The 12,040-nt window shown below is 41.1% G+C and overlaps 1 protein-coding gene across 1 annotated transcript in view; it reads left to right on the forward strand.

The window, feature by feature from the left end:
* macrod2 (mono-ADP ribosylhydrolase 2) overlaps positions 1–5,521 on the forward strand; it is a 409,617-nt gene extending 404,096 nt beyond the window's left edge. The window contains exons 16-18 of the mRNA XM_084948980.1: positions 2,169–2,204; positions 2,622–2,684; positions 4,180–5,521. Coding sequence (XP_084805106.1) covers positions 2,169–2,204; positions 2,622–2,684; positions 4,180–4,199 — 119 coding nt within the window. The 3' untranslated portion in view covers positions 4,200–5,521. The remainder of the gene's footprint in view (positions 1–2,168; positions 2,205–2,621; positions 2,685–4,179) is intronic.
* Positions 5,522–12,040: the final 6,519 nt, after the last annotated feature.

Below are 12,040 nucleotides of genomic sequence, written 5' to 3' on the forward strand. Positions count from 1 at the left end.
TAAAAAACATTGCTGTAAGCTGTCCACTTTCCCTGCTGAGGGAGTAGTCAATTCACTCTGTTTTTCTTCTATTTTTCTTATCTGTCCTCTGTGGACTGTGCTTCTCCTTCACCAGAGGCCCATTTTTCTTCTCCCCCCCCCCCAAAAAAAATCTTGTTTATGTGTTTACCACAGCACCCTCTGATGCTCCTCTAAATGATAGCCCTTTCGCTGTCAGCACACAGGAGTCAAATTAGAGAACGAGACAAACCAACGCTGCTGTTCCCTCCGAGCTTCAGTCAGAAAGAAGCTGAAGCCACAATCAACTGAAAATCTGAACTTTTTTTCCTTTGTTTTGATCAGTGTTGGGTATCGAAAGGGGAGGAAGATGCTACCCTAGCTCCAAGACCGTGTTGTCATTACCTAGGAGAGAACAAAAAAGGAGCATCTGGAATGAGGCCGCTGCTTCAGCGAGCTCCTGCTGCTACGCGTAGACATGCTAAGCTAGTTCATACGACGGAGGCTGTATTCCAGTGTCGGGCACATTTCCCATGTCTCGCCATCAGCTTTAATGCACATAGAGATTATGTGGAAAAGCGTTAATGAACGGCATATCATTTGATGCGTATGCATAATTAATTACTTCACTATTGATGCCATACGGGTAACACATCCAAAACATATCTGGCACAATGTGCGTGTCATGCTTCCTGTCAGTTTAGTCTATTACAGCAGGAAAATCTGCTTCTTTGATTAATTTATAATAAGCCAGAAGACATTAAAGGGAAATTCTGGGTTATTTAGAGCTGCTTTCCTTTTCTGGTTATTTTTCATCTGGATGAGTCATTTTGGTTGGTTCTGATAGCGTTTTACTTAAAGTCACGTCTGGGATCTGGGGACAGGCTGGCAAAAAATTCAAATTAAGTTTTAAATAAGTTCATTTAAGCCAGATAATTTAAACCAATTACTACTTGCAGGAGACAAAAAACAATTTGAAGCGCACTTGTCGCACTGCTGGCAAGCACAAACGAATCAAGATTTGTAGTCTACATATGGTGCGTGCGTTACTATTTTCCCACATCAATTATGCTCCTAAGTATAATTACGTTATTACTGATAGAAATCACAGGCATTGTGCCAAAGCAATAAAAAATAACATCCAAGTTATAAATAACCAGAAGATAAAAAGGACATAATATAATTTCAAGGCCGTTTCCATGCCACAGATCAAACGGTAAAAGAAAGCAGGGGGATATTGTTGTTGCTTCATCCTTCCTGCTTTTCTGCAGTCCTTGAGTCCCGGTGGTGTCTTGGAGAGGAGAAATTTATCCCAATATGTTGCAACAGATTAAATCAGTTTTATACTGAAGAAGCAGTATAATGGATTTTCTACACAGCTGACAGAGTCCTAGTGAGACAGCGAGGGAAAGCTATTGTGCAATGCACAAACTTTCATCTCGCTTTGAGGACCTTAGATACCTGCAATTACAACCGTGAGTGTATAATGACCTCAACCGCAGCCTTGTTCCTCTGAACATACAGAACACCGGAGCAGCCTTAGACTCCATGGTTGCTTCTATCATGCCGAAGCAGTTGTATTTGTTTACATTATCACCAGACTGCCTGGGGAGTGTGGTTATTTTTATGGCCTGCTTTGTTTGGTTGATTGCTGTTGCGAAAGGGGGAAGCGCGGAGGTTTGCTCTGGGAGTGACTACGAAGGAGTTGTGCGACTACAGAGGTAACGGGGAGGATAGACGGGGAGAGGGAAGCGTGTAGAGGAGGGTTGGGGGCGTCTGTGTGTGTGTGGTGGGTGGATGTTGGGGGGGTCTCAAGCTGCCTTATGGGAACGGTGGTTTGTAATTAATTTTGAATGCATCTCTCTCCCTTCTCAGATTTTGTTTTGTTCCGTTTTGAAGTGTTGCACTTCAGGAAGGCGCTGAAATTCCAGGCTTGAGAGTTTAAGCATCAGGATAAATGGAAATGTTTGCTCATGAAATCCTGGACTGGTTCCTGGATGATCGACTCTGTTGGTTATAAAGTATTTTGACAAAAGCACAAAGAGTCGCTGAATAATCCTGCATAATGGCTGCGTTTACCCAAACTTGAGTCTGTTTAACCGTATCTGCGTGCACAAATCGACTTTTAAAATAGCTAACATGTGCGTATTTGTGTGTTCTCCATGTTACAGATTCTCAGATGAACGACACTGGCACCAGCAGTGGAGGTGAGCCGAGATTATGCGTTTTCAAAGTAGAGACTCCCTAACAGCCTGACAGCCACATCCCTTCCTCAATTTCTTCCCTTTTTTCACAACACAGTACATATTAGCCTTTGATTATATAAAAGATGCATTTAAATTTTAGAGCTGGGAAGCTGCAGACAGCATCAGTAGTCAGTTTTTTAATGAATTCACATATAAAAAAATCATTATGAGATGTTCGCATAATCTTCAGTCCTGATCTGAAGCCGTCTCTCTTAGCTCCACTGTAACTACAAACCGAACTCAGGCTCACAAGCTTGGCGAGGCAGCGCTTGTTTAGGTATATTGATGCTTCTTGGCACAGAAAAGTGGGAAGGGCTGCCTGATTTTCATGGCCTCTTGTAATATTTCCCCACTCTCCTTTCTTTTACTCCCTTCTAGGAGAGACGAACGATCCTGTCGAGGACTTGGAACAAGCTGATTCAACTCTAACTCAGTCCAAAGGTAAAAGCTTGAAAGAAGCACTCACACCCGCTTACTGGCTCACACTGATGTCACACACATCTCTATAAGTGGATTCTTATTAGTGGCCACAGCTGCTGAATTAAAATTCACTTCTTTTCGAGAATCCTCCGCTGCACACAGCCAAGTGTTACCCAGCTTCACCCTACTTGTCTCCATTCCCCCCTCCCCGTCTGTCTCCATCTCCTTGTCTCTGTAGGGGCAGGCAGCCGGCAGTACGTGTTCCTTCAGGGCCAAATGCATTTGTAAATCCTCTGTACCCATTTCAGGTCTGCAACTATAACCCTGATATTTTAGTATATGCGCGTCGGCACGTCTTTGGAGATTGAGTATGATGAATTACCTGCACCCTCAACTATTGGACATTTAATAAATCAAGTGTGCAAAGCATATTGTTTTAACATGCAGCCAAAACAGACTGTAGGGGTAATAATAATGCCAATAAATCATATCTGATAAGGATACTACACTGGTGTTATCCTCAGGTCTTCATTGAGATTTAGGCTAATAAGACAGCATATAATTTGAATGTAGTCATCTATGGAGGGTGCTATTAATTTCTGTGAACACGCTTGTTCTCTGTGTGGGTCCAAAGAAGCGATGAGCCAAAAAAGAAAAAAAATGGCTTTCGGATTTGGGCGTCGTATAGTTTCCAGGTAGAAAAAATTCATTTAGCAACTGCTACGAACAGATTGTTGGGGTTGAATAAATAGGACAGGGAAGCAGCATATGAAATAACTTGGCAGAGGTAGGCGGGTTGGTGTAGAAAGGAGAGAGCTTAAACAATGCCAGACAAAGCAGCCAGGAAAAGGGGGAAAAAAGCCTGTTGCTGGACAACCGAGTGCATCAGGGTGGGACTGTGTACGAGGGAGATGGTTAGTTCATAGTGTGCCGTTAAAATTAGCCAGAGTACAACATCAAAACTTACTGTATGACATTTTTAGAGCAAAGTTGATGTGTTGTTTTATCTTCAAACACAAAAATCACGTCATTTGCGGTGAAATGGGAACAGAGGAAACGGATCTGCCTCGATGTCTCTGTCTGCCGCACACAATTTTTCGAGCATCACTGAGCTGGATTTTGACGAAGCTTTGAGTTGTTATAAAGTACGTGTCATCCCTGTTTACTGGCATTTACAGATTAGTGCTTTTGTTTCATTTGACTTTTATTTATGTACTCCTTTACAGTCTAATGCAATCCACAGCCAGAAATCTTGAACTCTTTTCCCAATAAAGACAACATTTGACGACCTCCCCTTTACCCTTAATGATTATCAGTATATATCAATAAAGACGTGGTTTGATGACCAACAGTTTTTGGGTTTTTCCACTAACCTCTGATGATGATGATGCTGATTCTGATTACGCCAAAAAAAAAAAAAAAAACGTTCAGTTTAGAAAAGAGCTTCAAGGGTTGCTCCTAGTACGCCTTCAAGACAGAGTGTTGAGGAAATGTCTTGTCATTTGTTTCCATCCAGGCACTGAGAAGAAAGACTGACCAGCTGAAGGGAAGACAATCAGCCTCATCTGACAGCCAGCAAACTGTGCGAAGGCCACACTGGTGTCAGCCTGGCCCATGTCAGTATGGGCTCTGACACTGGCCCAGGAAAACCAGTTACTCACAAGATGCTCACATTCCCAACTTTACTTACCCTCCCCTCTCTTGGTTAAACTATTCATCCCTGAAATATGTATGTACTATATGTATATGTATGTACAAAACCTTACTTATAGGACTTGAACATATCAACCAGAAAAGATGAGCCATACCTCACTGTGTGTTAGAGTCATACATCATTCTGCCCGAAGGGTGCAATGAGATAAACCAGGTTCAAGTCTTGCTATTTGATAAACCCACTGTGAGAGCATGGCGAAGCTGTCATTGGACAACAGCCACAGCTCCTACATGTTGACACTCCCGGCTGGGTGATGCTAAACATCAACCATCCTTTTTAGTTTTTACTGACGCCACCAGTACAGTCACGATGGCACTCGGTAGTGGGACGACAGCCTGCATTTGTAATCTGCTTTGGAGTGCGACACACTGACACCTGCGACGTCTCCTCACACACAGCTTCGATTTCCATTCTTTAGTCAGATCGGCCAATGCCCCGATTCGCGTTGCGGTCTGTGAGGCGACGTGCCGCTTGCCAGTCCTTTCATCTGAACATCACTAATCAAGTCTCATCTCCGCTGCTGCCGTGACTGCAGCTTTACTCATTTTAACCAGGAAACTGTTCATTAACGCCCGTGCACATAAACGAGGATGTGAGTGTCTTTTCAACAAATCGATTTGAGTCTTCTTTTTTATTTCCCCTCCCTCCCCTTTCCTTTTTCTTTGCCATTTCCAGTGCATGCCAGGAAATTGCTTTGAACTTCACCTACATAAACAAGAATTGCAGTCTTCTTCGCTTTCGCTTGTCTTCTTACCAGATTGTCTATAATTGTATTGAATGAATCTGCCTTATTTCATATCAAATTACAAAAAAACCATCACAATCACAGACCTGAGGAGGAGATGTATGAGTTCTTGGTTGTGTATTGCTTGCAGATGATTTGTATTTTTAAGTACATGTAATGGCTAACACCTGTTTTTTTTTTGTTTTTTTTCTCCTTTCTTTAATTTTTAAAAAAGGGGTTTTGGTTTGTTTCAAATGTTGGTATGAGTCATTAATTATTTTCAGTGGTGCCATACTAAAGATCAGAGAAATTACAGTTCTTAGAAATGATGCCTTCATACTTTGATGTTTGCTTTGCTAAATTATAACACAAAAAAACAACTAATAAAGTTTAAGGTGGAAGCAATGGGTCAGCTTTTAATGTACCTTGTTTTGTGTCTTGATTCGTTGCCATCATCATGACAGCAGCGTATGTTTTATTTTATTCTAATAGCGACCAGCACAGTCGGTTTCCTCTCAGCTGTGTGCGAAATTCAACAACTGTAACAGAGCAATCAGTCGTGTGTCTCTGGGCAGTCAGAAACAATTAGTCTGTCCTTTGATTTCCTACATGCTCACTCCCTGGCCCTCAGGCTCTCCCTTGTATCAAACGAGACAAGATATCTGGCAGAACCTCTAACCCCAGAGCCATCCCACCCTCTGAGAAACGCCTGAGACCTCACAAAAAGCTTGTTACCACAGTCTCAGTCACAACTTATCAAAGAAGCTCTTATCTGCAACAAAACCAGCACGTATATAAACAATTAGTCGCTGTGGCCACAATTCAAAACCTGAAAGTGGCTACACAGCACCTTATACTTAAACTCACCTTTATTTGAATCTCTGCTGCACACTTAACGCAAAATCACGTGACTGCCTGACACATACAATGCTGCAATGAGAAAAAAATACATACACACAATAAAACAGACTTCAACTACAGTACAGGAATGTGCAGACATTTGATGGTCTTCAGATGGTATTGCATGGTAGCTCAAAATCTGATGGTACTTGTCATAGTTCCATCATGTTGACACAGTCTCCAACACGGCCGGTTGAAATGCAGCCTCAAACAAAGCGTCCACTGTGTGTAGACACTCACTGCTGACCTCCTTCATACTTTTTGACAATGAACTGAACCAAAACGTATACATTTGGATTTTTCACTCCATAACACCTGTTGCCACTGATTTTCAGTCCAGTTATTGTGTTACTTAGCATACCTCAGCCTTTTCTCCCTGCTTCCCTTCCTTATGAATGGCTTCTCGACAGCCACCCTCCCACTGAGGCCGTTTCTGATGAAGCTTCAGTAAACAGCAAATGGATCAGATGAAGTGCCAGATGCATCTATCTGATCCTGTGTCACGTCTTTGGTGGATTTCTCCTGATTTCTTAAGGATGCGATTTTTGGATGCTGTTCATCAGCTATAGATACATTTTTAAAGGCTGTCGCTTCTTTTGTCCTCCACTTGTCCAGTTTCCTTATTTTTATTTAGTATGCTTAGATCTGCCAGGTTTTCAGCTAATAGCTCCTTGGGAATCACCTTGCGTTACAAAAATACTATTTTATGCTTGTCAAACTGTGTTATGTTTGGCATTTTTCATAGATTCAACTAAGAAATGAGAACTAATTCATTTTCTTGACAGGCTGGTGTTAAAGTGCCTAAAGATACAATTGCAAATTGGTTCTTTGCTAAGTTGTCTATTATATGTGGACACAGCACAGGTTCAGCACTTGAGTTAGGAGCCTTTTTATTCTTGAATGATTCATTTGTCAGTGTTAAGTGGATTTAAAATAAAAAATAAAAACAATTCCTCGGAAAATCGTCTGGTACAAGGACTGGAATGGAAGTGAGTGGCAAAAGCAGCCAAAAGAAAGCCTGGAGAACTATCTCTCAATACCACTTTAAACATTACAAGAAGGTCCGGCTACTTGGAAGAAGAATACAAAGCAATGAGGGGTGGCTGAAGACTTTTGCACAGTACTTTTTGTCCAATTTGAATCAAATTTGCAGACTTAATGGCACCCCACATATTAAAAGTTAATGTGTGACATCACCCACTGGTGTGTGTGGACCTGCATGTTGAAGCTTCTTTGGACCCAGAAGTGAGCACATTTAGAAGAGAAGAGGAAACTCCAAGTAATTACCTTACACTAGGTCAGGAAAGTGCACAGCACAGACATAGGTGCCTGCTAATCCGAGCTAATTAACACACTAATAAATCAGTCAGCAAAATTAGAGCATAGACAAGCTATACCAAATAGTGACACAGTAACCAATATTTTTGTTCACATTCTTTAGAAAAACACCACACTACAAACAGTGGGTACAGTTCATTAACTTGAATTAGCTGAGGTGAAGTCTCAAGTCAACGCATAATTGCCAAATAAAACGGTCACGCCACTTACTAATGCAAAACCTTTTGCCTTAATGAAATCTAAAGGAGTGAATCATGAAAAATCTTACTCCACCTCCCTAGACACCCGTCTGAATTACCAACGCCAACTTTCCATATAAATTCACAAGCAAGGGTACGAGTATGGCAGCTTTGTGTGGTTCAGTGTAAATAAGCAAAGGTGTTGTCTGAATACCATTAAGACAGTGTTTTTTATAAAAAAGAGCTCTAGATACATAAAAGGAGAAAATACCCAGCCAAACCACTGTTTTGTTTTGATTGCCCTTGGTACTCAGAAAGGGGGACATCTACTGTTACTACTGTGACAACAAGCATGTGAGGTATAATTACAACTACTTTGCTAGGCGGCCACCAACTTCCCAAAAGGAAACAAATTCTTGCATGTTTCATTACCCAACAGAAATGGGCATTCATCAAGAGCTGTTGGCTTTGCTGATTTACGCTGTAATCCAAGCACGAAAAAGAATGATAATTAGACAAGAAACAAAATTTGGAGGAGACAACACAGGCTGCTGCTGCAAAGAGCTTTAGGTGGGGAAACTTTATGAGTGCAAAGCGGAAAAACTGTACTTTATAAACATAGCTGCTCTCCTGATTGCAGTATTTGCCATTAGCTCAACCCTGGTTGGAGGTTATGTATACATATTATTTCTGTACATGTGACCTCAGTGCTCTTTAGTTCAGAGAACACCGAGCTCAGATGAGAATGTGACTCCAGAGAGAGGTAAGGTAAGACGACTGTGTGCTGCAGACGCCTACTGCACTAAACGTCCACCATGGCTGGCCCGGGTGGCTGTCGACAGGTTTTGTCGGTATGATTGTGTCATAATTGTGCAACAGCCACTCAAAATGATGGATAAGTGTGCAGATGAGTGTTGTTAGACCACTGGGTTGCATACTCTTGTATTAGTGTAATCACTACATTACATGTGCATGCTGGCATGGTTGGGCAGTTGAGATCCCAACTTCTTGAAATACAATACATGTTTTTAGAAAGCTGAGCTAAGTTTCACTAACTAGCTAACACAGCATTTTATATAAAGAACATCATTAAGTCAAACATGGTAGTGGTAGTATGATGATGTGGGACTGCTTCGCTGCTTCACAGCAAAACCTGTAATAGACACCAGCCCACCATGTCCATTTGGACATGTATGCAGAAGAAGACATACAGTAGCAGCAGGGGGAGATAATATATTTAAAGCCACTACAACTTTTGGATGTGTACACTTCCCATTTTGGAGAGGCACATTGTGAGATGGACACCCTCAGTTCACGCCCAGGAGCTTAAGATCACCTGGGTTATGCATAGGGGTGGGTTTTAATAATCGATTCATCGATTAAAATCGATTCTGGCTTGGATAACGTGATATTGATTCATTAAAATCCTGAATCGATTTTTTTATATAAATGTATTTTGCCCAAAATTCCAGACTCTCAGGTGAAACGTCACAAAATTTTGACAACCACCAAACATTTAAAACAGTAAATGAGAGCAGGAACACGGATTCTGCACAAAGACGTAAACACAAAGCGCGGACCTGCGGATCAGAATCAGTGAGATGTCGCCTTTCTCACCCGACGGCACGGACACGGTCGGGGCTGAAAGCCGACAGCTCCCTGATTCTGATGTTTCGGCGGGTCCGCGCTTTGTGTTTACTCCTTTTTGCGCTGATTCTAAAGCTGTTAGTTTGATCTCTCTCCAAACAACAATGACTGAACCAGCAGCAAAAGAAGATCCAAACTACGCTTCACATCGTCATGGACTCCCTCTTACTTTTGCTGTTTTGCTTCCACCACAATAAAATCACACTTTATGCACAGCTCTCTCTCTCTCTGTGTACTTCAAGAACAGTTTCCCGTCTATCCCCGAAATCTGTTTTCTGCATTATTCGCTTGCTTGTTACGCACAAGTCTACCGTTATTTACAGCGCTGTCGGCAGATGTTTTTTCTTCCTTTTACTTACTTCCGAAAAGAAAACCTAATTTCTGCAGTTCAACAGGCTTCTGAACAAATTTTAACTTTTTAAAATTATACAAAATGCAAAACGCTTAGCCGTGTCTGTAATAAAACCGCTGTAACTTCAGAGGTAATGTTCATAAGTTGATTAATAGTTTTCTTTCGTTTTTGATATAGTGCAGAATATTTTTATAAAATCCCAGGCCAGGAAAACCACCTTCATGTTTTTCTGTGTTTTATCTTCAGCTACTTTGACACAGAGGCATCTGCTGTGACGTTTACACCTTTGATAGTCTGGAAAGTGTCAGCTTCCTTTTTATAGATACAAAAATATGTAAATGTACTGATCTGAATTATAATATTTCTGACTGTCTGAGGCAAAATTTCCCAGATTTAAATCGAATCGAATTGAATCGAATCGTGGATCGAATCGATTCAGGACCTTGTGAATCGGAATCAAATCGACTCTAGAAATCAGTGACGATACCCAGCCCTAGTTATGCAGCGGCACAGTGATCTAGAATACACCAACAAGTCCACCTCTGAAAGGTTAAAAAAACAAAACAAAAAAGATTTTGAGTGGCCTAGTCAATGTCCGGACTTAAATCTGATTAAGGTTGTTTGGTATGGCCTTAAAAAGTTTGTTCATACTTGAAAGCCCTCTAATGTGGTTGGATTGAAACATTTCTGCAAAGAAGAGTGGGTCAAAATTTATCCATAGCTACTGTATCTGATAGGCTCATTGCCAGTTATTGCAAACACTTGATTGCAGTTCTTGCTGCCAAGGGTGGCATAACCAGTAGTATGGATGTTTTTCCCTTAATAAATGAAAACATCATTTAAAAAACTGTATTTTGTATTTATTCCGGTCATCTTTCTCTAATATTAAAATTTATTTGATGATCTGAAAACATGTAGGTGTGACAAACATACACAACCTAAACTATAAGACTACGAGGACACCGTCAGACTGCTAATCAACATACAAACAAAAAGTTTGTCCTAACAGTGGGAAAAAACTCCAAAACAGGCATATTGTGCTGTTTCCACCAGAGAAGCGTCTATCAAATATGGAAACATGATGTTTTAAATATTGTGTTGTGATCATTTATATTTGATAACTCAATCAAAAGCAAGCTTTAAGAAACAGGTTTCCCATCTGCTGGGAAAGGCAAATTTAAAACCAGAAAGTTTCACATGGTGTTAGCAGCCACCATGTTTGTATTCCTTAACTTGTCGCATGCCAAGCAGATGTCAGCAGTGATTGTCCCCGGAATGGAGACTGTTTAAATTTTAATGTCTTCATTTAAATGTTGCATGTCGGAGCAGAGGGTTCCCTGAACCTGAGCAGTAGGTAGTGTCGGGGGAAACGGCTTCAGCACAGACTCGCTGCTGCGCGCTCGCTCCTCTGCATACAAAATATGTCAACGCTAAAATAACAAACTAGTTAGAAAAAAAAACACTTCTGTCCTACTTTATAACAAACAGTGATGGATTTTCTTGCTTACATACGATTTTTGATGTTAAGCAGCTCTGCAACAACAGGTAAAGCTACTACACTTGCTTCACACTCCAATAAATCATGAACACATACGATAGGGTGGTTTGTGTGTGTTACAGTTGTGCTGATTGACATGTGTAGGAGTTAGCGTCTCGTTAAGCTGCTGTGGGCTGATGTGATTCGCTCCATTCATTCCATTTTACAAATGAAAGCTCTGAGGACCTCTTCTTATATAACCACGAATTACCATGTTCTCTCGCCTTCTTTAAGCTCTCTCCACTTCTCTTATAACTCCACCCACCGTCTCCCAACTCTCTCGCTACACTACAGCAACCCAGTGCCACAATAGCTGTTAACACACCGCAAACAAATTGGAGAGAAAAAAAAGTGTTAAAAAAACAGCTTTAAAGCTTTAAATCCCAGCGCTAGATAAACTGTTTTTATCTGAAGTGCAGAGTTTGTCCTTCATGAAAATTCATCGTCCTCACAAGAGGCAAAGGCAACACTATAGGTGAACTAAGCCGAGATAAACACTCTAATTGGGATGAAAATTGACGCCGTTCATTATGGATGCCTGTCTTCAAAGGCGGCGAGAGCCACTGAAATGTTGAAAGGAAATTGACTTGCAGTGTTGCTAGTTTGCTTTGAACATGTGAGAATATGTCGATTAAACTCCACCAGCACAAGACGGTTATGCAGATTCCGTTTGCTGTCGGACCAAAAAAAAAAGCATGTTTGTCTCGTGGTGATGGCCCCTCGTGACGAAAAGAACAAAACAGAAAGAGGAATAATGATTTCAATCTCTTTATCTCGCTTTCTGTTGGTGCTCTAATTATCAACTTGATAATATGCTTCTTCAGGTGATGCAGCAAATTCTCAACGATACTTAAGTTATAGTAGAGAGAAGACTGAGCAGCTGTCCCTTGACCACAAAGACGTGTCTCATTGATTAAAGTATAGAGGTGGGTGGATAATCCTAATATCGATATCAACACTGGTATTGGTGTCGATCGATACTAGCA

Source organism: Perissodus microlepis, chromosome 13 (assembly GCF_051167445.1).
Source record: "Perissodus microlepis isolate ML-2025 ecotype Zambia chromosome 13, ASM5116744v1, whole genome shotgun sequence".
Classification (NCBI taxonomy): Eukaryota; Metazoa; Chordata; class Actinopteri; order Cichliformes; family Cichlidae; genus Perissodus; species Perissodus microlepis.